Genomic DNA, 27,761 nt, shown 5'->3' on the forward strand with positions numbered 1-27,761 from the left:
GAAATACTCATTTCAATACTTTCGCTTTCTAACCAATTTTGAGAGAAATTGGTTTAATAGATAAAAAGTTTAAGGGTGGTGGTCTGGCCAGTTGGCAAACATGACCATCCACTTATCCTTTACATAATTTTTATTCTAACTAATTAATTATAGACTGAGATAAAAAAGGCCATCTACTATGGATAATTTTTGAAATAAATAATAATACTATTGAAAATCCTTTATACGCATTTTTAAAATGTATATAAGTACTCAAATGAATATTTTTGATGATTTTTCTTATATAAAAAAATATGTATATTAAATTTAGTACGGCATTGCATGCTAGTGCTGAACGATTATTTAGTCATAGCTTATACTTTCTGATCATCGCTCTAGACTTGGGAAGACAGTATGAAAATGAGTGATCGGCACCAAATTTTTAAAAAATTTGTCCTGCCAGGGCCGATCCCGAACACTTTTTATTATTTGTCCGCCCGACCCGAATTATTTAATATAGAAAAATTTAATATTTTTTTGATTGTAAAAAAAATATTCTACATAAAAAAATATCAGCGCCTTGTTTCTTGCAAAAATTTATCAATTTTATTTGACAAAATATAATGATATCATATTTAAAAATATAAGCCGGTACGAAATTTTATAAAAAATATTAAGCTCAGGTACGGTTTGGGCCGTGACTTTCGGTTCCATGTCAATTCAGCGAAACCTTTATCGCGAATGTCGTTTACCTTTAATGAATTTTATATCGAAACTTTTATCGCGAATCTACAATAGCGAATATTATTCCGCAAAGTCACTATCGCCAAACAAATATCTAGAATTTTTTTTGGCGAAACCTTTAACGCCAATACATTATAGCAAAACTTATCGCTAAAATTTTATAGCGAAATCATTATCGCGAAACCCAAATTGCAAAGACATTCTAGCGAAAACTATTTCGCGAAACATTTATCACAAAGATATTATAACGAATTTAATATCACGAGATCAATATCGCGATGGTTGATAATAATGACTATTATATTTTGAAACATTTATTTTTATGATCATTTTAATTGAATAATATTTAAAAAAAAATAACTAGATTCATTCATTGGTTGACTTTTAATTTTCTTTAGTCTAATAAATATATATAATACAGTGCCGTATCCAGAATTTCCTTATAAGGGGGGATTTTTTTTTGAGGGGGGGGGGGGGTGGCTTCGCCCCCAATCCCCCTTAGCTGGCATTCGGCCAGTTTATTCCGGCCTTCGGCCGGTTCATATTTTAGAGCTATTCTTTTAAATTATTCATAATTCAATAATAATTACATTAATATTTTTAGCTTTTATTTACTAATTCGCGCTTATGGATATTTAAAGAAAAAATAAAGGGATCTGCATCGGGCCTAATTTTTTAAGCCCGGCTCGGCCGAAACCGAAATTTTTAAAAAAAGTTTTGCAGGCCCGACCCGAACCCGATTTTTTTTAAAAAAAATTTACCGACCCGACCCGGCCCGAATTTATTTAAATATAGAAATTAATTTTTATAGTTACTCAAAATTATAATAAAATCAAATATTTTTATTTTAAATAAAAAATTCAATATAAAATTAATAAATTTAGATATATTTATAAAAATTTCCAAGGTCCGACCCGACCCAGCCCGAATTTTTTTTAAATATTAGGCCCGGCCCGAACCGGGCCTAACTTTGCAGATAGTTAGGTTATAAACCAAGGTATATTATATTAAATAAATTTTTTTTAAATATAAAATTGAAATAAAGTTTAGTGTCATTTTTTTTTTATAAAATTGGCTTTAAAAACTAGCCTCAGCCTAAATTCTCGTACAATATCATAGAATAAATTTTTTTTAGTAAAAATACTAATTGTAATGTGTGTAAAATATTGACTAGAAATTTTTTTCAAAAACAATTTTTTTAACTTCTTATCAAATACAATATTATACAAAAAATTTACAACGTGGGAAATTTGCCAATTCATCAAGAATTTCGTTTGTCTTTGGAACCAAATATCTGCAGATATTTATCAGAGCTAACCCATTTAGCCGAGATTCGGAAGTATTATTTCGTAAATAAGTTTTCAACATTTTCAAGCTGGAAAAGGTCTTTTCAAGCGTACAGGTTGTGATAGGCAAATTTGCAAGAATATAAAACAACTTCAAAATATTTGGGAATTGAGCCAAGGTTTCCTTACACCGATTGAGCGCATCAATAGCATGCTTAGTTAAAATAGTCAAATATAATAAATATTTATACCACAATTCGAATTCACTGACTAAATTGATTTCAATATCAAGGGAATAAAATTTTGCTAAATATTTAATTTTACCAATAGTGGCTTCAGAAAACGAAGAAGGGTCTTTAGGTAATAAAATTTGAAGATTGCATAAGACTTGTTTTTTATCTAAAAACCGTACTTTAATTTGCGATAAAAAAGTATGTAAGAATGGGATGAAAATAGATATTTTATAATACACTTCAGTTGAGTCAAGATTAATTACATCAATTGCCTAAGTGCTAGACGAGGTTTAATTAGTGTTATATCAAATATTATGAAAATATTCATCTACATTCTCTTATTTACCTGTTCATATACATTTTCCGGCAAATCAATAACCTGAACCAAATCTAAATTTGGTTTTTTAAATTTTTACAAAGTAGTGAGCCATAGGAGAATAATTTATTAATAGCAGCAAAGATAAACTCTGGATATTGCAAGATTTTGACGAAGGAGGTGGGGGGATAAAATTTTTATTAGCTTAAAATGATATTTATCAAAACAGTCAAATTTGTGATGTAAGTAAAATTTCACCCTTCCCCGCCCACCATTGGTTATGCGCTTGATATAATATATAATGAACATTATATTTTATAAAATTTATTATTTGAATAAAATCTTTTTAGCTGCCCTATCTTTTCTTCGAAATTTTAATTTAATATCGCATAATGAACTTAGGCTTATTAATATAATTATAATTGAGTTTATTAGTTGAACCTTGATCCTATTGGCATAATTGTTATCTGTGTTTGCCAATAGCTATTGTCTGAAGTTCTGAATATTTATAAATTCATCAATCACTTTTGCCAGTCACTAACCAAATACGGAGTTTTATCGAATTTTGATGGCGATACAAAAATAAATTACATCTAAGTGAAATAAGGGATATCCATAATTTAAAATATTTTGAATCTTATAGTGCGCACATCAAAACGCAAATAATGCATTTTAAATGCATTCGTTAAATTAATTATTAAAAGACAAAATAGTTTACGTTTTTTGAAACGTTTTTAAATTTAAAAGTGATAGAATGGATATAACATTTTCTAAAATGTAAGAATAATAATTATTGAATGAAACAATAATATTTTTAGTACATGGAATGATGAAATTACTAAAAGGTTTGCCTGGTTTTAATACCAGTACTTTATATCTAAAGAAGAGTGAGAAATTTTAAAGGCCAATTGAACAAATCAGGTTGGAGGAAAACATGAATATAAATACAATAAATATATAAATTTAATGCAAAAGACTGTTGTAGATAGAGTATCATCAAGAAATTTAGATGTGTCACCCTCAAACACAATAAAACCTAAAGTGCCTAATGATATTAATAGATTACTAAATGTATTGGAAGAAATGCCATCTGGGATGCATTAAAGGCTTATTTTTATCTACAATTTTTTAATATCTTATATAGACTTTTTATGGAAAGCCTTGTAGAGGATGTAGAAACTTAAGTTTAGACAATTAACTATTGTTTAAAACTGAGGTTTTAAAATTTATACATTATCTAAAGACAAATGATACCCTACCAACACCTGCTAATGAATCTGCATTAGATATATTTTATAGTATTATATAAATTATTTATTATAAAAATATATATCATTGATTTTGTATTTTAAATGTGATATTTTCTTATTTTGTGATATTTTTCTTATTATTTGGAATTTTCAGTTAGGGAGGCCAGCTGCTTACTTAGGGGGGCGCTATTTTTTTTATAAAACTTAACATAAATGAATTAAAGGATAAATTTTGTGTTAATTTTTTTCATAAGCCATCAATACTAATTATGCTTACTTTGATCTTTCATCGACCCTCTAGTGCTCGATAGAACCCTCTTTATTATAGAGAAAGAAGCCACACAAGAAGCCGTTGGTACCCCAATGACGATGGCTGCTGAGTAGCATCTATACAATTCTATATATACATGATGATATTTTTTTATATGTAATATTTAGTATATTTTCAAAATTATGTGTTTCTTTAATTTCTGCAGCTAATAATCCTTTAGCTATTTCCATTTCACGATGTAAAGTTTCCATATTTAAGTTTAATAATTAATCTAATCGGGCCATTTTGTCGATATAAAATAATCACTATCAAATGGGGACATTGCATTAAAACTTGATAGAAGATTATAATCATCTTGTGTAAATCTATCTAAAAAATTATCAACAAAGTAATCAATAATTTCATAGTAATTCCATTTTAAAGAACTCCAATTGGATTCTTTTTCGCAATCAAATTGTAATTTGGTTTCGACTAAAAAATCTTGGAAATTTATAGGCGTTTTACGTACGCTTGATGATTTGTGGGGAGTGAGATTAAATTTCGCTAAAAGTTTTTCAGCCTTTATTCTAATCAAATCAATAGAATTATTGCTTCTTATATTTTTTAAATATATTGATCGTGGAATCAATACAATTATTAGCATCCACTTGATTAGCACCTACTGACTGTAGATACTTATATAATGGATCTATTGTTATTAATATCTCATAAATTATAATGGCTAATATAACGTTATTTATATTAACGTATTGAGATAAAAGACCAAAGGCTTCGACAGAAACATGAGTGGAAACCTTTGAATTAAGAGTTCCATTAGAAATGTAAACTAATACTTCACCAATAGCCTCAAAATTAACATAAATGGTGCGAGATGTTTCTAAATGACCAGTCCACCTCTGGTCTGAAAGTCTCTTAAGAGTATGGCCTACATATTTACAGGATACGTTAAACCGCCTAAAAAATTATGCAATGCATTGAATAAATTAAAAAAATTAGAAATGATAACAATATTATTATACAATTTTGAGCCACAAGATGCAACATGTGGTCGTAGCAATGTATAAAAGGATTTTTTTTATTAATTTTTTTTTGAAGTAGGGTTTGCACTCCTCCATTTCGGCCAGACATAACGTTTGCACCATCATATGCCTGGTTTATCATATTCGTTGAATTAATATTTAACTAAGTTGCTTTAAAATGCAATTATTAATGCTTTCAGCAGAAAGACACTGTAAATTAATAATCCCTATTAAATTTTCTTGGACTTCTCCAGAAAAAATATATATAATTAAGCTCAGGTTTTCACAACCTGATGCATCTTTTGTCACATCAGCCTTAAGACAAAATAAAAGGCATCTCACTTTTATTATATTTACCTGAAATATAATCAAGCACCATATCTACCATGATAGATATTACTTCATTTTGAATCTGGGTGATGTATATCGCATATTTTTGCATATAAATTTCGTGGATCTCTTTGGATGGTGTATCAAAACATCGCTACAAATAGTCCAGAAAGAATAAAGTATGTTTTCTACATTTGTAGCATCCGTAATTTTTGTTGAACCAGTCCTACGGAAAGGTAGCTCCTGTATGTTAAGAAATATCATGAAATCTTGATTTAAGATCGTAAAGATTACGGTTAATTTGTTGGCTTACCAAAATTGGTGTTATCTCACTATTTTCTTTATAATGCTAAAATATAGTGTTGTTAAACAGCTCGTTTTGAGCAGATTTTTAAAAACGGCTAACTCATTACTTCATCCAGAAAAACATTACGCAAGCCTGAAGATTTTGCTCATAGAAGGAACAAAGGTCTATACATATATTATCGAAATCTTAAGGCTTAGGCAATATTTTTCTGGCTAAAATATTGAGTTAGTCGTTTTTAAAAATCGGCTCAAAACGAGTCATTTAACAAACTACTAAAATATTCACCGCTGTTTTAAATAACTGGTTATATCGGGCATAGATAATATTATTTTGTCTAAGATCTTAATCGGACCATTTTTAAAAATCGGTCCAAATCGAGCTGTTTAGCAACACTGCACAATAATTACCAAATTTTATAAAAATTTAATAAGAACCTTTTTTGTTTTAATAAATATTTACGAATCGGTATCCATCTGTTTCCTTAGATTTGATATATATAGTAATCACTTGATTAGCTTCAGAAAATCCCGTTTTTTATGATTTGCACCCAGAATATCAGAGACCTTCAAAAGATAATAATATTATGATTGAACCATAATAAATAAAATAATTATCATTGAAATAAGATTTGAACGTTATAATTTAGCGCCTATATAATGTTATAAACAAACAAACATGAAAATGATAAAATATGAATGAATGATGATTTATTATTGGATAAAAATAAAACAGGATAGGAAGAAATTTACAAACAAGACATGTTTTTTGAATAAATATTTAGAATTTATTTTAAAAATATAAAAATAATCAATTAAAATTTTTAAATTTGGAGGGCCGGAAAAATTTATGGCGGCCAAAAATTTTTTACCCCCCCTCCCCCCCTCGGACCCCTCTTGGCTACGGCTCTTTTACAAGTGATATTATTATTTTTTATTGACATTTTTTTATATATATTCTTACAATTAATAAAATTTTTATATAGTTGTATAGTGTCTATTTTCACATTTAATATAAGTTAAGTGATATATCAATTAAATTTTTCTTAACATTCAAATAATTTATTTATATCATTTAATAACTAAGTTTATTAGTGTCCAAATTAATATTTAATAGAATAGAAATTAAGGGATATATCAATTAAATTTTTCTTAACATTCAAATAATTTGTTTGTGTCATTTAATAACACAAGTGTGTATAAAAATTAAATATGTGAAATAATTTAATATAAAATATTTTCATAAATAAATTTATTACAATATAATATGAAAATTTAATAATTAATAAAATTTTTAAATTTGTCTCTAAGAATTTTTAATTCCATTGAAGAAAAATTATTTTCTCTGCTAGGCAAGAATGGTCGTGCAATAAGGCTTACCATAGTTATATCTGTATAATTTTTAAGATTGCATAATTATAAAGATATAAAGAAATAAGATGTTTAATAATTTTATATTTGAATATTTGTAGTACGTGTATCATCAATGGAAGCTGATCCTACTTTGTTGATGATTATGTTGTGTAAGATATATATTGTTTTTATCACTATTTCTATGTTAGCTAGGCCAATTTCTATTGGTCTACTCCGTTGCTCAAATTTTTTAACAATTCCCCCAAAACTCCTTTTAATTGTGCAAAGGATAGACCAGTATTTAAATACCTTTTATATAAATAATTACTAATGAGTTAAATTTATTTTACCTCAAGGTAACAAGAAATCTGTCTTCAGCATCAATTTGCTTGTTACAATTAGTAATTTTTGTATTAATATAATCATATATTAGCCAGAGAATATGTGAAAAGGTTGATCTTCTCATTCTTTTATAATATAAAATTGGAAATTTATCAAATCCTCTTTTATATTAATATATTCAGAAAAAAGATTTCTTTTAACATATATTTGAGATGTCTTGCGCCCCTTCCTTCCTTTATTTCTTTTAAGTAAATATAATGCAAGCATTTTTTTGTTTTAAATTTAGACGTTTCATATTGAAAAATATAACAAAAGTTCAATTTACGTCCTTTATTTCTTTTAAGTAAATATAATGCAAGCATTTTTTTGTTTTAAATTTAGACGTTTCATATTGAAAAATATAACAAAAGTTCAATTTACGTTTTTTATATGCGATTTGAAACGCTGCGTTTAAACGTTCAATTTATGCGCACTATTATGATTTTACGATCTTTATAGATATTTTTTTTATATATCTTTTCTGCTTACTTAGATTTATAATATTAGTTCAAAAATTTGATAAGAATCTGAATCTAATATTACGACGCAGCCTTAAACATGAAGTTTGCCAAACTTTGGCGAATATGTGATGCTTAATTACAATACATGTAGGTTAGTGCTACATCATATATATTTTTTTTCCTTTAATTATCCAGAAAAACTACTTAAAGTAATTTTTACTGAACTCATAAGAGATGATTTTGTTAAGTAAAAATTTTAATTTTCTCATAATTGAATTTATTAGAAATATAATATATCGCTCAGAAACTTTTACTATTTCTTTTATTTTTAAATCCATAAGCATGTTTTTTCGAGTTTTAAAATTAATCATTACTCTATGTCTTAATAACTCGGAAAATAAATAAAAAAACATTTGAGAAAATTTAGAAAATTTACTTATCAAAATCTTCTATGATTTTTATAAATTGGGAAAATCAGCAAAAATTCTTAGCTTTCAGTATTTTTTATCTTGATTAAAAAAATTTCTAAGCATTTCAGAATATTTGTTAAAATTTACTTTTAATAGCATAAAACACATTTTAAAAATTTATGTGAAGGGGGGGGGTTTATTGGGGTAAAAGCTCTCAACCAAAATGTCCGGAGGTTCGACTGGGCCAGATCGGATAAAGTAATTGGTTAGTTAATTTTTTATCAAACAAAAAATCCATAAAATATTTAATAATTTAAGGAACTTTTGTGGGTAAATTAATAATGAATATGTTGTCCTTTAATAATTGTATTCGCAATATATTTAGTGTTTCGCGGTAATGCGCTCGCGATAATGACTTCGCACAAACACATTCGTGGCAGAAAATACCCTATAAAGGGTTCGCGATAAAAGTTTCGCTATAACGGATTCGCGATAAAAGTTTCGCTAAAATGTATTCTAAAGGATTCGCCAATAAGGTTTCACGGAAATAAATTCGCATGTGGTTCGCGGTCTTCGTTATAAAATTTCTTCGCGATAAAAGTTTCAAATTGACGATACGGTGATTTTCAGATGGAAATGTTACTAATATTGAGTATTAATAAAAAATTAATAAATTATATATGTATTTGAAATTTTAGTCATAATTTTTATTTGTGGAAATAGAGATACGTAAAAAATATTTCAAAAAAATTATAATAAAATGTAGCTAATGCGCTACTTTTTTTTAAAAAATAGCGATAGCGCGATACTTTTAAAATTTTGGCCTGATCACAGTAAGCAAGATTTGCATTATTATTTTATCTTAAAATTGGTGTCCAGGGAAAAAATATTCGCATTGTTGAAGGTCTTATAGCTATTAAGTTTAAAAAAAATATTTTTTATACCTGCATGAAACCATCTATATGCCAAAATAGCTAAGTAAAAAAATTAAGATTATACTATTATGTTAATTTATGATAGTATACTTTTATGATAAAACTTCATTTTAAGATGTTAAAAAAAATGATCTTTATATATTTTTTTTATCTATCGAGGTCATATTTAATCTTTACCATATTTACTTCAATTATTATATAATTGGTATTTTTTTTAACATGTAAGGTGATTATCTAACATTCTTAATTTTTTTTATATGACATGTATGATTGATAAATATTTTCTTAATATCAAAACTAAACAATTATAAATAAAAAAAAATTGAACTAAGTCGCAAATTTTAATATTTCTTACAGTTTTATACAGGCTGACAAAAATAATTTGTACGAGTAGTGTTGTTAAATGGCTCGTTATGAGCGATTTTTAAAAACGGCTAACTCAATATTTTAGCCAGAAAAATATTGCCTAAGCCTCTAGATTTCGCTAATACCTTTGTTCCTTCTACAAACAAAATCTTCAGGCTTGCGTTATATTATTCTAGATGAAATATTGAGTTAACCGTTTCTAAAAATCCACTCAAAACGAGCCGTTTAACAGCACTATGTACGAATAATAAAACTATTATTCAATTCATAGAAAATTCGAATCGATTCAAAAATTAAACTGAAAAAATGGATTATTAATTTTAGAAAAGTGAGGAAATATAAATAAAAAAAATTTTAACAAGAAGTATGTTGAATAAATATTTTGAAAAATCTAAATATTTTCAATTATTTACTAATAATTTTGAAAATTTATAAATAATTTTGAATAACTTAATCAAATAATGAAAAAGGCTATTTATTTGACAAATAATTTTTTTGAATCGAATAAGCGTAGTAGATAAATCAAAAAAAAAGAAACAAGACACTCGAATTGTTATGTATAAAGGTATCCTACCGTTTTCGTAAAATTATAACGATTTAATTCGAGTTTTGTTTTGCACACAATTTTAAAAAAGGAAATTAATAGTAACTTCCCCGGGAAAAGGGAGAGGGTGCCACATTTATATAATAGATAGCTTATCTCGCTTTTTTTAAAGAATTTGGTATGAAAGCTAGGTTACGGATAAGGGAATTATAAGGGTCTTTCCGATTTAGCGATGGTCTCGCCTATTCCTCAAAAAGAAACTAAAAAAAATTCCGCCTATTCAATAGAAATAAACTAATTAGAAATTTTTTTCTTCTCGCATATATATTTATTTTATAAAGTTCTTTCCGCTAGTCGTTATTGTCGCAATAAATTTAAAGAATAAGTAAATATTATAATACTATGCTTTTTTTCAATCTTTCTTATTATAAAATTAGTTGATAATTTTATTTAAAAAAAATATATAGATCCCATTTGACCCGAAAAGATAAGAATAGGCCTATTCTAAAACAATATATTCTTTTGAACGAATTAAATAATTAACTATTCGAATAATATATTTTTCTAAAGTAAGTTATTCGATTTGTTCAAAAAGAATTTACAAATAATCCATTATTCAATTCGTATTTGTTTTTGAATAAGGCCTACTGGCAATAATATATTATATTTAAGTAGAATTTAAAATTCATCTTTTTTTTTTAAAAGTAACTAGTAAAAAATAAATAAAAAAATTAATATGTCAACTTATCCCCCCCCTCCCTATTCTAGAGCCCTGTAAATTCAAATTTATTTGGCTCGAGCCCCGGCTTATATTTTTATTTTAGGCCTGAGCTTAGCCCGGCTTGAAAATTTTAATTAAAAATATAAATTAGAAACTTTTATGAAGTAAAATGAAGCAAAAATCACTAAATTATTTTGCCCTTTTCATAGAGGAATTTAATTAATATCTTTGTTTTGGTAAAAGAAAATTTTTTTTAAAATATATTTTTTTAGAATTTTTTAAATTATATTTTCACGTCCGACCCTTATTTTAATTTTTTTAGGTCAAAAAGACTTGCAGGTCTCTATCACTCAATTCTCTAATTAAGGAATTCCTGTATTTTTGGGTTTTAATATTTTGCCCTATTTATTACTTTTAAAATATCTGTCAAAAGATAGTTTTAGTAATCAAATGGTGTTAAGAGAGGTATAGTTGCATCTTTCTCAATACTTTATTGCTTACGAAAAATAAATGAACTCGATTTACTTAGCTTTAAGTTAAAAAGGATGATGCCATTTTTTAAAATTTATTTGTTATATTTTCCAGAGACCTGCTTTTTAAAAAATTTTCCCCGGCCAGGATTTTTTCGACCCGGCTCAGGTTTTTTTTTAAAAAAAATTTTAGGCTCGGGTCGGATTTTTTTAAAATATATTATATTTAATTTTTTATAGCTACGACAATTTAAAATATTTGGTTTTAAAATATCCTGCTCGGGTATTTAAAAAATTTTTTTGGGCCTGGCCCAGGTATATTTAAAAAAATTAAAATACGGCCCGACCCATGTACCCAGACCGGACTTATGGCCGGGCCTCAGGTCTCTAATATTTCCTATCGACCTGCTCTCAAAATATTTAAAATTACTTGTTTTTAATTTCATAATCAAATATGGAATTGACGGATCCACCAAAGAAACAAACTTTAAAATTGTTTTGAAGTTACCCCTAAAAGTTCGAAAAAATGACAATTTTATTCCAATATTTTAAATTATACAACATTTCAGAGATCTAGCCCGGAATGGACCACACTATGGTATAAACGATTTGCTCATGCGACGTGGAATTAATCGCTAGCAAAATCACAGTTGATTCGTCACAGCTATGATTTTTTTGTTGAAATAAGTAAACAGCTGTCGCGATTTTATTATTTCGCTCCATATTTATAAATATAACCATTATTGGTTTGCTTTTGTAAATTTCGCAACGCTTGAGCAAATTGCACTTACTATAAATAAGACGTAACGTATTTATTTAAATTTAATAAATTAATCTCACTAATCAATTAGAAAATTCATATAAATCATTTAATATTTATTTCCAGCATATTTCTCAATTTTTCTTTAAACAATTTACTAAGAAGCCAAAAATATAAATGACAAAATTTTTAAAAATCCGGCAGGTTATAAAAATCAAAATTTTAAAAATAATTTTTCTTTATATATTCTATTTTCTAATGATCTCTAGGCTTTATCTATTTTCTATTTTTCTATATGTTTATTTTTTAAAAAAATATCGCACTTTAGATTACTTTAGTTCTGCCATATCCATAAGCGGTACCCCTATTTCCTCCTGGGCTTTTTACCGATATCCTGATACCGTTATAACCCTTTCCCGGCTTGTAGCTCGCCGAGCCGGATGTTACGAGACTGCCAGCGATAAATTAATCAGTTGTTTGAGACGTAGAACCGTAACCGAGTTAATAAAAGCCGGTAGTAGTGAACAGCGTTCTCGAGAAGAAGGGCATATGAACGGAGAATCGGTATAAAAAAATTTGCACTTATAATATTTATTTAAATTATGGTGGGGGGGAGTCGAATCAAAGGACTCTTTTAGATGTGGCTCATCTTCAACAAGTACAAAAAATGTAATGTCACAAAATATATTTCTCATAGAATACAAATATAATATACTTTTTATAAGAAATAGGAATCGGAGATTAAATAGCTGATGTAAGTTTAGGAAATTCTTTATAAAATATGAGCATTTTAAATAAAGTTTGTTAAAAAAAATATTTGATTATATATGTAGGTTTTTTCTTACTGTTAGGCTTGAAAAATAAAAGTAGTTATAAATTCTCAATGTTATAAAAGATAAAAAAAAATCAGAGAGTCGAATAATCTAGTTAGCTAAGAATTTTAAAGTTTTTATTGTTGGTTGAAGAAGATACAATAAATGTAATTTTTATGACCAATAAGTTCTTTTAAACGAGTTACCAATTATCACTAATCCTATATTTGTGCTCAATTAAATTTCACAGAATTTAAAACAATATAAACAAATTATAATAAAGAATGAAAAGAAACGATTTATTTCAACCTTTTTTTTAAAAAAGATATAAATTTATCTTAACTAACCAATTGTATAATTGAAACTAGAATTACATATCATTAAGACCATTTTGGGGGCCCGTGATAGATGGAACATTTACATTTCCTGATGACGTGAAACCATTCCTTCCTGAAAATCCAGAATCGATTCTGCAAAAATCTAGCTACCCTAAAATTCCTTATTTGCTTGGAACCACGCAAAACGAAGATTCTACTATTGTCAGTTGAGTGCTCGAATTATTTTCAATAAAATTTGTGGAAAGCTCAATTAGATTAAGTTCTCTATACATATTTTTATAATTGCAAATAGGTTTTAAGTTTAAACTTATACTCATAATAATATCTAATTTACTTATGTTTTATGGTCATATCAATAAAACCTCTATTTGACTTTCTCGAATCTGCATGTTAATTTTTTTTCCCTCAAATTTCATAATTAAAATAATTAAAGTTTTTTTTAATGTTCCTTCTAATTATTATACATTTGTAAAAATAATATTTCTCCCCTTTTGACATTTTTTAAATATTTTTTTAGAATTTTATATTTTATGTAAAAAATTCAATCATTTTTTTTGCCACTTAAAATCTTAAAAAATGTTATGAATGAACTAACTCTACATTTAACGAAATTATTTGAATCCAAATATTGAGAGTTTTATTTTAGCAAAATAAATTGAAATTCCAGTCTAGTGATTAAACGAAGAAATAATAAAATTAAACTTTTTAAAAAATTTGAAAAAAATCAAAAACCTACAAATATTACCATATTTTTTTGAGTAAGATTTTCCTCGGATTTTATTACGTAATTCATTTGCCACTTATTGACTAAAATAAAAGAATATGCGATAAAAATATAAAAATTATCTAAAAATATTCAAATTATAACTGTGCCGATCCACAGATCCGATATTTAGATTGATTTTTATTTACCATCTATCATTGAACCACTGTTATAAAAAATAATATTCTCTATAAATAAGAAACATTTTGAAATTTACCATTTTACATGAAGGCGATATTTGGTGCATTATCACGAATGATAATTCCCTATATGTTAAGTTAATCGTCTCATTTAAAATATAGGCAAGTTTTATGACTAAATGTGACTTGTTAAATAGTTTTAATTTGAACCCTCCTTTTGTTACAAATAATATAACAAAAAAAAGAATATAACATTTTTTAGTTACTATTTTCTTTAGAATTCTTTTTTTTTTAAAAACTACAAATAAATTGAATCTTGGTTCATTATCCCCCTTTTCATTTATTATTATGAAATTAGGTATAAAATATATTTTTACAATCATAAATAACCAAAAAATGATAATATAGAATTGGAATGGTTTTTTTGTAAATACCAGCCCATCCAATTTTTTTAAAAACAGTAAATATTGGCCCCGATAAATCTAGGCTTTACTGTATATGCTCTCAGAGATCTAAAAAATATTGGCATGACATTTTGGGCTTGGCTCGCCTGGAGTTTTACATTAAAAAAAAGCTTGAATGATCTAAATTTATGATTTTTTTTCTTTTAACTAATAACCATATGGTAGACCATGTTATCATTATATTCTTAATTTTAAATTATGATTAAGATTTAATGTATGTTTTGTATATAATTTTTTATTTTATTATTTTGCATACACATCTTTTATGATAAAATACGATAAAGAAATATATTGCTAAATTACTACTAATATATGTTAACGGTGATACAAAAATATCTGTCTAACTACAAATATGAACTAAATATACTTCAAGAATGGCGCAGTCGATATAAAGTATAACGGATTCAAATCTGTGTTACAAAGATTGGTACGACTTATCTAAAGAATTTAAAAACACACAATCAAGGTTAGCATCAGTAAAAATCACTGCTATTAACAATAATAGGATGTGATAGTTACAAAATAATGGTAAATTTATGTGCACCTGATAGTCTAGGAAACAAAGAGGTATTAGAAATACATAATATGTTAATCAAATTTTTTCATCCCAAACCTAATATAATTGTAGAGAGATGTAATTTTTATCAATATAATAAAAAAAATAAGGAAAAATTAATAGACTATATACAGAATCTTCGAAAATTATCAACGACTTGTGAATTCGGAGGATATTTGAATACTGCTTTTAGAGATAAATTTATATTTGGACTAAAAAAATCTAAAATATTTCAAAGATTATTTTCCGAGGATGATTTAGATATAAATAAGGCTATTCAAATAGCTAACCAATTGCATTCGCCTCAAGAAGGCTTAATGCAGCCGAAAGAAATTATAACCAAATAGAAAGAGAAGCTCTTGCTATCCTAATTTGTGTTACAAAATCAAATGATTTATATATAGAAAAAGTTGATATTACAAATATACCACAAGCCATTTATGAGTTTATTTTATCCAAGAAAATTCCAACATATGATGGACTTTATTATTAGCAGGTTACTAATATGAAATAGAATTCAAAAGTAGTCGACAAATAGCCAATGCTAACATACTATCTCGATTATTTATACAAGGAATCACAATATCAAAAGAAGATACACTAGATCAAATACAGGTGGCAGAACAAACACCTTTGAATGTAAACGAAATTTAAAGAAAAACAATGCAAGATGAGGTACTTTTTAAAGTATACAGGTTTACATAGACGACCAATCAACCACGATACATGCTTAAAGGAGTATAGCCAAAGAAGAGAGAAAATTATCACAGAGAGAGGTTGTTTACTATGGAGAACTAAAATGATAATACAACAACAATATCGAAACAACGTGTTAAACATCTACATCAAGGACATATTGTTCCTCCATCCTCAGACTAACGGCATGCGGCATAACCAAACGTTTGGTTCGAACAGAACATAAATAAAAGAAACGAGGGGTATTTAGAAACCAGTTTAGCTCTTTTTCTCTACAATTACTGAAATACACCGGGGGCAGAAAATGAACAAAGTCCCGCCAAAATACTACAAAAGATTAAATCTAGAGGTTTGCCAGATTAAATATTCTAACGGGGGAACAAAAAAGAGAATAAGACACTAAACAATTCGAGATAAATTACTAAGTGTGGTCGCGCATTTACAATAATAAAGAAAAAAAAATCGGAAAAAGCGATTATTAAAAGCATACTCGGATCACTACGATACAGGCGCGTACGCAGGAATTTGGTCTGGGGGGGGGGGGATAATAAATTTTTTTAAGAAATATTGTTTTTTAAAAATATCAAGCATAAATTTATTAGGACTAATAACTATTCCTAATACACAATTTTAAACTAATGTGAATTATAAAAAAATTAAATGTAAAGAATCACTTAAATGACCCAAAATAGAAATTTGAATTTTTTGAGCCTTTACACAAAAAGTTTCTTAGGAATAATTGTATTTTGTATGTTATATATCTACAATGTAAAATCCAATCTTCGTTGGGATTGAGCTAATTTTCAATTATCTCATCCTTGCTTGACTTCAAATGCCTATGAATATTCAAAAGATCCAAACCTTTCAATCTATTCACATGTTGTACTTCTTGGTATGTTTTTCAGAGACCTGCAGGCCCGGCCCCTGGGCCGGACAGTATTTTAATTTTTTTAAATATACCCGGGCCGGGCCCGAAATTTCTTTAAAAAAGCACCTGGGTCGGACCTGAATTTTTTTAAAAAAACACCCAAGCCGGGCCTGAATTATTTTTAAAAAAACACCCAGGCCGGGCTGTATTTTTTAAAATAGCCTATATTTGAAATCGTTATTATTAGCTATAAATAAAAATCAAAAATAAATATAATTTATTTTTAAAAAATCCGGGCCGGGCCTGAAAATTTTATTTAAAAAAAAGCCGGGCCGAGCCTGAATTTAAAAAAAAAGCCGAGCCGTCTGAAAATTTTTTAAAAAAAACCCAGGCCGGGCCGAAAAAAATCCGGGCCGTGCCCTGCAAATGGTACTTCTGCAAGCCTCTGTTATTCTTCTTAAAAAAGAGAGTGTTCTTTCATTAGTTTACTAATGGGAAGAGTTTATAAACCCTTTTAATACATTGGGAATTTAATCTAAAATGTGTTTGAAATAATGCAGAGCATCCATAGCATTTTTTGGGACCATATCAACTATAGTTAATCATAAACATAGTTATTTAGCTAGTAAGGCATCATAAGATACTTTAACATCTTCATAATAAAAATCTAACAAATATTTTTTTTCTATCACCATCTGAAAAAGGTTGGGAAGGCTTTTGTGGAAGTAATATTTGCAGATGTAAGTGCTGCATGATGAATTAAAAATTCATTTATTTGGGTTATAAATGTATCTGCATCTAAGATATACTCTTCTACTGATCCTATATTAATGTTTTAACGATGAGCTTGCCTTGCTACAAGTCGAGGGAGACAAATATTAAACACGTATAGCTCTGCTTTTGACTCAACAATAAAATATAAAATATGAAATTCCTCATCAACATTAGCCCTAATTTCCTTGAGTTCTGATAAAATGCTCTCCCCTATTCTCATCTTCTAAATCAAATCAATGTCATGTTTTTGAAAAGTAATACTTAAAATAGTTGTATAATTAAATAATACATTCTAATGAGAAATAAAATTTGGAATAAGCATTGAATCCAATAATTCTTGCTTCTGAAAAAATATTTCTTTCAGGCCATTGTGATATTTCAGTAATAGCAAATAATTGGCTCTTCTAACTCCTTAAGCTGTTAGTGTTTGATGGAAGAGGCTCTATCTCGTTGGACAAGGTTGCAATTTCTTTTTCCCTGTTGAACCAGAAGTTTCAGAAATAATTATTATTTGACTAGAAATTTGAAAATGATAGATAAATATTACGCCACTAAAAATTTGAAAATAATAAGTAAATATTACGCCGGAAAACTTGAAATCGAAATTAATTGATAAAATAACTTATGAATGTGATAATAAATGTAATAAAATATATATTTAATATGAGATACGAATAAATATTAACAAATATAAATTAATAAACAATAATATTTTTAAAAAATATATTCGGCATCTGCATTTTTTAGCTTTGGTGCGTACGCCAATGCTACGATATGAAGTAAGTGTAGAGGGTAAAACGACTATACTTCATACTGATCATTTAGGGAAAATAACCCAAAATATATTAACCGAAGAGTATGAAGTAGAAGAGAAAACCGTAGAGGTAATAAACAAAGAGGACGTAGTAAACAATAACGTTGAAATGAACCTAAAGGAGAGTGAGGAAAATAATACATGTCAAGAAGTTGAAGGAAGTATTTTAGAAACTGCAACAGGTCAAGATCGATATCCTAAAGGAAACGGACGAAACTAATTAGATTGGGATAAATGTTGTATATTAAATTGTTTATTTTATTATTTTTGTAAAATCAAATTTGAATTAAATATACTTCAGTAATCATTACATTATACATTACCAGTACCGAAAGTGTCGTATTGGACATATACTTTGCCTCGGTATGGGCAAGAAACAGGTGAATGTTGGCATAATCAAAATAAGGATGAAGGCATGATTAAAATAGCTTAATCATATATGGATTTAAGTTTTTAAATTTTGTTATATTAAAATATCAAATAAAGTTAAAAATGAATCATAATTTATTCGTACAATTTATATATATTTTTGTATAAAAATACTTTAAGGTTCATTTTATTCCGCTGTATATGATTGGATAGACCATTCTCCTCACGACACAAATCTTAAGGCTGGTATGCGATTTAAAAAAAAACTTTTTATGTCTAAAGATATAAATAATGATCTAATTGAGGGATCTTTAAACCTGGAAAGGGCTGATTTTTTAAAGAAAAATTTAAATTGTATTAATTAATCATTTGGAAAATCATTAATCGAGCATTTAATATTTATTTTCCCTATTTAAACAGTTTACAAAATAAAGCCAAAATTATTCAAAATAACAAAATTGTAAAAAATTCGAGCCAGACCTAAAATTTACTTTTGCAAGTCTCTGTTCTAAATAGAGAGCTGCTTCCTAAAATTTTATATATAGATAGATATTTACTTACTTTTCGAATAATGTTTTAATGTTAAATTTAGACAATTTTTTTAAAACTAACTCAGTTATTATAAAAAAAATTACAAATCTCATTTAGATTAAATTCTTAATTTTTTATAATTTAAAGAAAAAATGATAAATTTTTATTAAATTTAAGGTAATAAGGATCCGAACCTGCCTAAAAATTTTGCCAAAGCCATACGAAATTTTCTAAGAGGTCAAAATATAACCCCCGTTTTCCAGAAAACCAATTATAAAAATATCGATTCAACAAATTTCGATAACCATTATGATAAAAAGAAACGATATGAAATTGCACTCCTAGAGGATATTATCACAAGGGTGTTATATTACGCTTATATACCTTGGGAAGACTCTCAAAATAAAACTACTCTTAAAATAGCTTTTACTCAGGTAGAATAATTTGTCCAATTGTTTATATCAAATTTGATTTGTACCATTCATTTATTTTTACATCTCTTAATTTGGAAATTGGTTTGAGCTATTATTAGCTGGACCATTATAAAATAAATGATTATGCTCTAGATAAATAGTGCTGTGACGATTTTCAAAAAAGAACGAATTCGTTCACATTTCTCGTTTATCGGTAAAAAATGGATACGTGTGTTCAAAATTCGTTTGTAAAAAAGTAACACGTTCAAATTCGTGGACGCTTTCGCGTTCATCCATCTAAAATTTTTCTTAAAATTCATTTAAATAAATGAATGCAGAATATAATACCAAATGTGATGTAAATATCATAGGATGAGATAGTGTTCTATTATCCATATTTTTAAATTTTTTAGGAGATATCTAAAAAAAAATATTTATTGTATTTTAAATAAGAGATCACTCTTATAAGTGCAAATAAAGGATTATTCTAAATTATATTTTAAAATTCTTATTGTTGATATGGTAAAATACAATACTGAAGAATTGATTTATCGACAAATATGCATTTTGCAAAAAAGTGTTTATATGACAATATGGAGAATCCATTTCAAGTGATGGATTTAAAAAAAATATATTTAAAGACACTATTCTATAATGTCATTTTAGTACATATTTATTTAAAGTTATACATATTTATTTTTTCACAAAATTTCAAAATGAACTAAATTTTAAATTCTTCATAATATTTTTTCTCTAAAAGATAAATATACTATAATTTTTAAATAATGATGATGATATGAATTTAATGTATATTCAGTTATTGACAGATAATCAATTCACAGCTCCCATGGACAAAATGGCTAAGATGTATTCTCAAAACGGTGGGAAAACATATCTATATGTATTTAATTATAGGCCTCCTTTAACCACATATCTACCATGGCAGGGTATTTCTTTACTTCAAATATTCATTATATATGATTGTTATCTTTTTTTTAAAATGTGTAAAAAAATAATGGTTTGATAATAATATTGAATACCATATTCAAAGACAGAGACAGGAGTATATATCGAATATAAACATTTTAATTTAATGGTAAATTAATAGGAAATATTTGCGAACAAACATCATAATTAAAAAATAATTATAGAATATTAAAAGAAGGTTAAGATCATATATATTTGGGATAAAATTAGTTATCAATCAACCATGCAATTATTATAATGAACATGATTTTGCGTTATATTTAAAATTATATATTCACACATAAAAAATGTTTACAAAAAAAAGGTGTAGGTCACGGTGTTGACATGCCATTTTTCTTTGGAGCACCTCTTTTGAATATCGAAAATTTTCCCAAAAATTTAGAATTATCCGATGTTACCAGTTGGACTCAAGCTGACAGAAACGTTAGTTCGATGATGTTAGATTTCCTGACCAATTTCGTTAAATATCAGTTTGTATAAATTAATAAAGTTGTTGATTTTAAAATAGTGCTGTAAACATTTCTAAAAAAAATCGAACGCGTTCATGTTCACCTTCAAAAAAAAAAGAACCCATCATTCACGTTTGTTCAAACTATATGTATAAATTTTTTAAAAATTTAATTTAATATAAATAAATGCCATATATTTTTTAACAATATATTAGCCATGTTTAAAATTAATAGTTTTATTTTTATACTTATAAATTCTTCAACCCTTATAAAAATTAGCCTCTCACGATTTTTTTGAACATTAACCCTTGAAAAAATTTTTAAAATAATAGTGATTAGTAATTTCAAAGAATCACACTAAAGATAAATAATAACATATAACTATTCTATATCTATGTATATAATATATGACATTTAATGATTTTTACTTTATGCAACTATTATAACAATCATAAAAATTTAATAAGTATATGAAATACAACAATCTAAAATAAATTATTAACAGGCTACTCAGAGATATATTATATAAAATTATAAATATTTCAATCAAGTATCTCTTAAAATTTTTTTTTTTGGAACTTAAAGATTTAGAAACTGATATTATCTATTTTGGACATATTTTACATTTGGAATGAATTTAGTTTCTATATAGGATGTTACTATAAATATATTTGGGCCATGGTAATTTCAGAATCAGATGATGATGATGAGGTAACAACATCCATGCTTATTCTAATCTATAGAATATAAATAATAATATTCAAATTAATAAACTATTCTATAGTATCGAAATAGTGGCGGGTTAAAAAAATTCAAATGTGATAAAGGAAACAGTTGATTAAAAAATAACCCTTTTTTCTTAAAAAATTTGGATTAATTTTAAATAGTATTTTATTCTCAAATGGATAAAATTAGGAAAAATTTTCAAAAATTGAACCAACAAAAGTACGCTATCTATCAAACAAAAACACGCTATCTATCAAAAAGGAACGCGTTCGTTCACCTTCAAATTCGTCAAAAATAAAAGGAACGCTGTTCATCATTTTTTTAAAATTCGTTTTGTTTACAGTATTATTTCAAATGAATGAGGATAATTAATATTCATTTGGAGATATATTATAGAGGACGATAATATATTTGTTTTTTTAATGTGAGGAGCTAAACTCATATATTAATATCAAATAATTTATTAATTTAATTTAAATAGTTTTATTTTGATTAAATAAAACGTCATTAATCCTCCTGTAATTACCTAGTGCATCGCAAATTTTTAAACATTTCTAGTTACACATCTTTATTCAATAAATTTTTTAAGTGTTGTCCAGTTGATAGATTATTATATTTCAATTCTATACTATAATAAAATCAATTGAATAATTAAAATAATGTCATATGCGATTATAGGGAACCTACACCCAACCTTAACTTGCCGTCTACTTTTTCCCCACCAATTTCTAATCCTTCCATATTCACTTCATTTCCTTATTCCCAAAATGTTTTCAATACTCATAGCAATAACCCTAAATTTCCGCCAATATGTACTAATTCAAGGAATTCGTTACCTTCTTACTGGCCCCCTGTTAAGGAAAGCCATCTGTACTATCTTTATATTAAAGACACGAAGGCTAAACCAACTATTAACCAAGATAATTTCGATCTACAAGGAAATTCCTACAATTTTGAACTCAAGGAAAATTACAGACAGATTTATTCCTCTTTGTGGAACGGGCTTGTACCAACATTCTTGGATGGTGGGAAAGATAAAGGTTTAGGGTTTTTTTAATAATTATACTATATATCGGTACGTTTAATGTTTTTCGATATTATTTAATGTTCTAAGCCTTACTTATGAAGCAAGTATATATCTTTAATAATTTAAAATTATATTAAAATGGTCTACGCTGGATTAATTGTTAACGCGTTATCTTCAAGCGTTGCGTTATCTAACGCAGTATATTAAAAAGATTATTCATTTTAAAAAATAATTTAGATAAAGCTAAAATAGAGATAATTATTTTATATAATATTTAAGTAAAATCATATATTTATCGAATTCGCTATTATTTTTATAATAGTATCGCATATTTTTTTATAAATGCATCGCAACATATGTTTTTTAAATTTTATCATAGTGTTATCATCATATTTTATAAATTTATACCCATATATAGGCTTTATTTTCTAATAACGCTGCGTTGAATAATGCAACGCTTGAGCAAAACGCGTTTACTCTAAATGCGGCCTAGCATTTGTAAATGTGTTATATTTTTTTAATTACTAACTTCAACCTTTTAACCTTTTTTTTTAAATTGCACTATTATTAATAAAGAAAAAAAAGACATTTTTCAAGACAGTTCCGTCCTCAATGCCTACTCATCCTACCAAGACACTCCAGCCTATACCATCCTTTACCGAAAATTCAATTCTTATAGGATGGCTACTTTTGCCCTTACGGCAGTTTGCTTGAGCCTTATTACTGTGATAACCGTTTTATTCTTATTTTCCTCTAAGCCATGCCATAAGAAAGATGCCAAAAATTCTACCCTTCGTTCTTCTTTTAGGGAAGAAAAAGGCCATGATACCTACGATCACAATAATTATTTTGACGGTCACTCACAAGTAAATACAGACATGAGCGTGAAATATTGGGACGGGCGTGGAACTTCTAACTCCAACAATCAGCTTGATACATTTAGGTTTAGTGTATTATTTTTAATTAAAAGAAAAAATTGAATTAATATTAAACAAGATATAAAGTACCTTTGGAATTCGGACACCAAATACTATGATTTATAAAATGATATTAATTATTATACTTACGGAGAATTGAGTGTTTTTTCCATTTTTATATTTACCTCTGTCAAAAAAACGTTTCGCTCAAAGCCAAAACATCTCAGGTGTGCGCTAAGTACTCTTTTGCTCTTAATAGCAACGCTATCTGACATAAAATGCCTTTTAAAGTGCGTAAGAAAATCAAAATTAGTCTGTTAATAAATTTATCTTAAACTTTTTGTATAATTTTATATGATTCCAAAATATAATTTAGAAGTGATGCCGCCTTTTACAATCGATATATTCCTGATTTAGAAATAGCCACCAGCGTTTCTGATACCATAATATCTAGTGTTGATAATAACAATATAGAAAAATTTCCAAATTCTTTCTCCTCTTCACAAAAAAATGGCATGGCACCTTTGTACGATAAATCCGAACCTTTATAAATTCTCTATTAAATTTGTAAAATCAATTATAAAAATCAATTTTTTTTTGTTTAAAATATCAGTCGGTTTTGTTGCTTGTTATAATCGTTATATATATTTTTTTACTTGCAAATCAATGGAGTCGTTAGAGAGCGGCACGACTAAAATCACCCAAATAAAACAATTGACCTATTAGCACCCCCTCTTAGACGACGCCACGATTACAAAGTTCTACTTAATATCGTAAATTTTATTTATATAATTGATAAACCGGTGATAATTTATTTTTAAATTTTTTTTTCTAACAATATTCTTTTATATAGCTATTTTTATAAATATTTGAATAACTTGTTTTTAACCAAAAAATTTTAATGTCCATATTTATATTTTTATAAAAATAATATTTGATCTCTCTTTTTTTTAAAATTATATATTTTTCTATTTCCCTAAAAAAAAATTAAGCACTATAGCTACCCACTTCTTGTAATCCTTTTATAACTTTCTTATATAGCGAAATTCTTACTTTTGTGGGCCTAGAATATAAATTTTTTTTACATTTGAGCAAGATTACTTGTTATTTTTATTCCATTTTTTTTAATAAATCAATTGTGCATTATACATTTTATTATTATTCAATCATGCATATAAACCTCTTTTCTCATTCCATCGAAACCTTTTTTTTTAATTGATGTATTAAATTATGAGGCAAATTGATCATTCAATTATTGATTTGTTAGAATCATTATTATAAACGAAAGCAAAATTTTTTTAACACGTTATCGAAAATTTATTTTCATTATAATTATATGCGTAATTATAAAAAAAAATTTAGTTTGAGATAGGTAATTCTCTCACAATGATTTACAAAGTTATTTATTCTAAATAATAGGATATTTCATCGTTATTGTTATAAGATACAATTCTATCAATTTTATGGCACAAAGATTTTTAAACGACTAGGACAAGGTTTTGGTCAAAAAATATTACCTAAGACTCCCATAAGATTTCACTCCTTAGCTATTCAAACTCGAGGCTTAGGTGATATTATTTTAGATTTTAGCCGTTTTTTTAAATTAAGATAAATCTTAGTTTTTATATACTAATTATAAGAATTCCCTTTTATTATATTAAAAAATTATTTTAAATTAATATTTAAGATTTTTTGGATTTTAAGGGGTTTCAACAAAAATAAATAAGATTAGAACCTTTTGCCAGCGTTATTATAGAATAATTTAAATTATTGTGATGATCAATTGTAGTTCTTGCGGTTCAACACATAATCATCCGAATAATAATTGTCATTGTAAAATTCCGTCCTAGTCAATGGATATTTTTGGTCTTTTTCATTACCCATTCTTCTACTAACATGTCTATCAGATTTAAGATTGTTGTTTCTATGATGCTTGCCCAACATCCTGACTTCCGGTTTTGTTATTTCGGTTTCAGAGAACCCCTGCTGAAAAATTCCCTTTTCATGACTCGTTTTTAATAAATTTCGCTGCCCTTTCTTTATCCCTTGTAGCGCATATTGCTTACTCGCTATGGCTTCTTCGCTTTGAATTTTCCCGTTACCTTGATATATGTGGTCATCGTATATGACGTATTTTCTATTACTTTTATTTTTGTCTCGAAATTGAGCATCCGAACTGATCCCACTACTTACATTGTCGCTGCTCCACTCCAAATCATAAACTTGTGTCTCTTTGGAACTGTTTTTGCTTTGGGCGTTTTTATAATTCGAATGTTTTAAATGCTGATGAAATGTTGGTTCTTTTTGGTCATATAGAGTTGTAGTGGTTTTCCTAATTTTAGCATTTCTTGCCACAACTATATGATTTTTTTTTATCTTCCTAGTGGAAGATTTTTTCGATTTTAGCATTAACGATTGGGAAGATCTAAGGATTAACCGCTTGACCTTGTGATTTAAAAGAGTAAAAATGGATCGGTTTGCACCTTTTTTCGATGATTGTTTTTTTCTTAGTCTTTGTCTTACATTTTTCTTTTTGTTAGTGTGCCTTTTATTTATCTTTCTTGTTAAAAAGATAACATACATAATATAATTTATTGTTATTATTATGTTAAGTCAACTTTATATAGTACATAATAAATAAGAAAACTTACCTTTTTTGTATTTTGTATTTAATTCCAGCTGCGACTGCTATCGTAATTATAATTATACCGAAAGTTGGAACCAAGTAATTGAGTACTATTAAAAATATATAAATTTATTTTTCTTATGATTAAAATTATGTTTAAATAATTATTGTTGCCTATCTTTTTTTTTTAAAAAACAAAAATTTAAACCTAAATTTAATTATCAATCTAAATGATTTCCATATATTTAAGCCTTTTCAATAGCGGACTTCAATATAAGTATATTTTTAAATGCATTTTAATAAATGAATCGTAAGATATATTCCTTTTAACAAAAAAAACAAATTTTATCAGATTTTTAAATATTATTTAAAATTAAATTAGTTTTTATAAAAATTTATTTCTCTTTGTTAAATATTTTTTATATTTAGGTATTATACAATCACTTTTGGACCTCGTTTTCAATCGATAAACATAATAAAATGTTGACCCCATGGCAATACATACGTCGCCACTGCCTTACATAGACAAATTAACGAACTGCGAAACCTCATAGGTGATTTCAAAATCAGACTAACTTAAAATATTCTACTAAACAGTCATCACCAGAATTTGGAGCTACAAGGACAGTTTGATTAAAAGATGTGCTATAATTTTGGAAAATAAGAGAAATGGATCTTTCCAAACTTTTGATTTTACCTAAAGAAGTCCTGGTGTTAGCTATAATGACTGAGCGTGTATTTTTCATAGATCAACTTACTCTGAACAAGATCTTCATAATGCTCTTCAAATCTCGATAAAATAATTTTTATAATGATAATTTTTAAAACCTAATAAAATTTGAATATTATTATAACTACAAATGATAATAAAATAGAAAAATATTTGGCGCCTTGGACTTTCGCCAATTTTCAGGGTGATACGCAACGGCTAGCCATAGACTGACTAGCCAATCATTCAAAAAAAGAAACGACAACGCCGATAAAGCTATCGGTGCACAGGTATTCGTAACAAATAGAAATAATACAATATTCCAATCATACGAATAATGCAATTATGCGAATACGAATACTAAATTATTAATTTAAATTTTTAAATAGAATATAAATATGTGGTTATATGATTCAATTTATATTTATTTCTTGATATACGAAAAATAAATTACGCTTAAAAGGTTATGGCATCTTTGGGAAGAGAAAAGATCTTATTCAGCACTTCAAAATTAAAATTGAGCTCTCCTAAAATATATTCTATTTAAAAATCAAACAAATTAATTATTTGGCCACACCTAAATAGTTAGAGCTCTAACTACCCCACTTTTAAAATATAACTATTATTTATATATTTTATAATAAAAATAA

General features: G+C 26.8%; 1 protein-coding gene across 4 annotated transcripts in view; it reads left to right on the top strand.

Moving 5' to 3' along the window:
- The window catches only part of LOC135930999 (carboxylesterase 1E-like), a 28,809-nt gene extending 3,662 nt beyond the window's left edge, over window positions 1-25,147 (top strand). The window contains exons 6-15 of one of the 4 annotated variants that reach the window (XR_010572906.1): window positions 12,461-12,696; window positions 13,313-13,487; window positions 18,907-18,972; window positions 19,435-19,691; window positions 20,488-20,617; window positions 20,962-21,127; window positions 22,511-22,872; window positions 23,436-23,802; window positions 23,990-24,066; window positions 24,153-24,371. Coding sequence is in view for 3 of the 4 variants with exons in the window: in XM_065467840.1 (XP_065323912.1) it covers window positions 12,461-12,696; window positions 13,313-13,487; window positions 18,907-18,972; window positions 19,435-19,691; window positions 20,488-20,617; window positions 20,962-21,127; window positions 22,511-22,872; window positions 23,436-23,802; window positions 24,153-24,327 (1,934 nt within the window). In the remaining variant the exon portion in view is untranslated. Of the gene's footprint in view, window positions 1-12,460; window positions 12,697-13,312; window positions 13,488-18,906; window positions 18,973-19,434; window positions 19,692-20,487; window positions 20,618-20,961; window positions 21,128-22,510; window positions 22,873-23,435; window positions 23,803-23,989; window positions 24,067-24,152 lie in introns of all 4 variants that reach the window. The other 3 variants (XM_065467840.1, XM_065467841.1, XM_065467842.1) reach the window with 3 other exon arrangements.
- The last annotated feature ends 2,614 nt before the right edge of the window (window positions 25,148-27,761 follow it).

This window comes from Gordionus sp. m RMFG-2023, chromosome 1, assembly GCF_954871325.1.
Source record: "Gordionus sp. m RMFG-2023 chromosome 1, tfGorSpeb1-WG-v2, whole genome shotgun sequence".
NCBI lineage: Eukaryota > Metazoa > Nematomorpha > Gordioida > Chordodea > Parachordodidae > Gordionus > Gordionus sp. m RMFG-2023.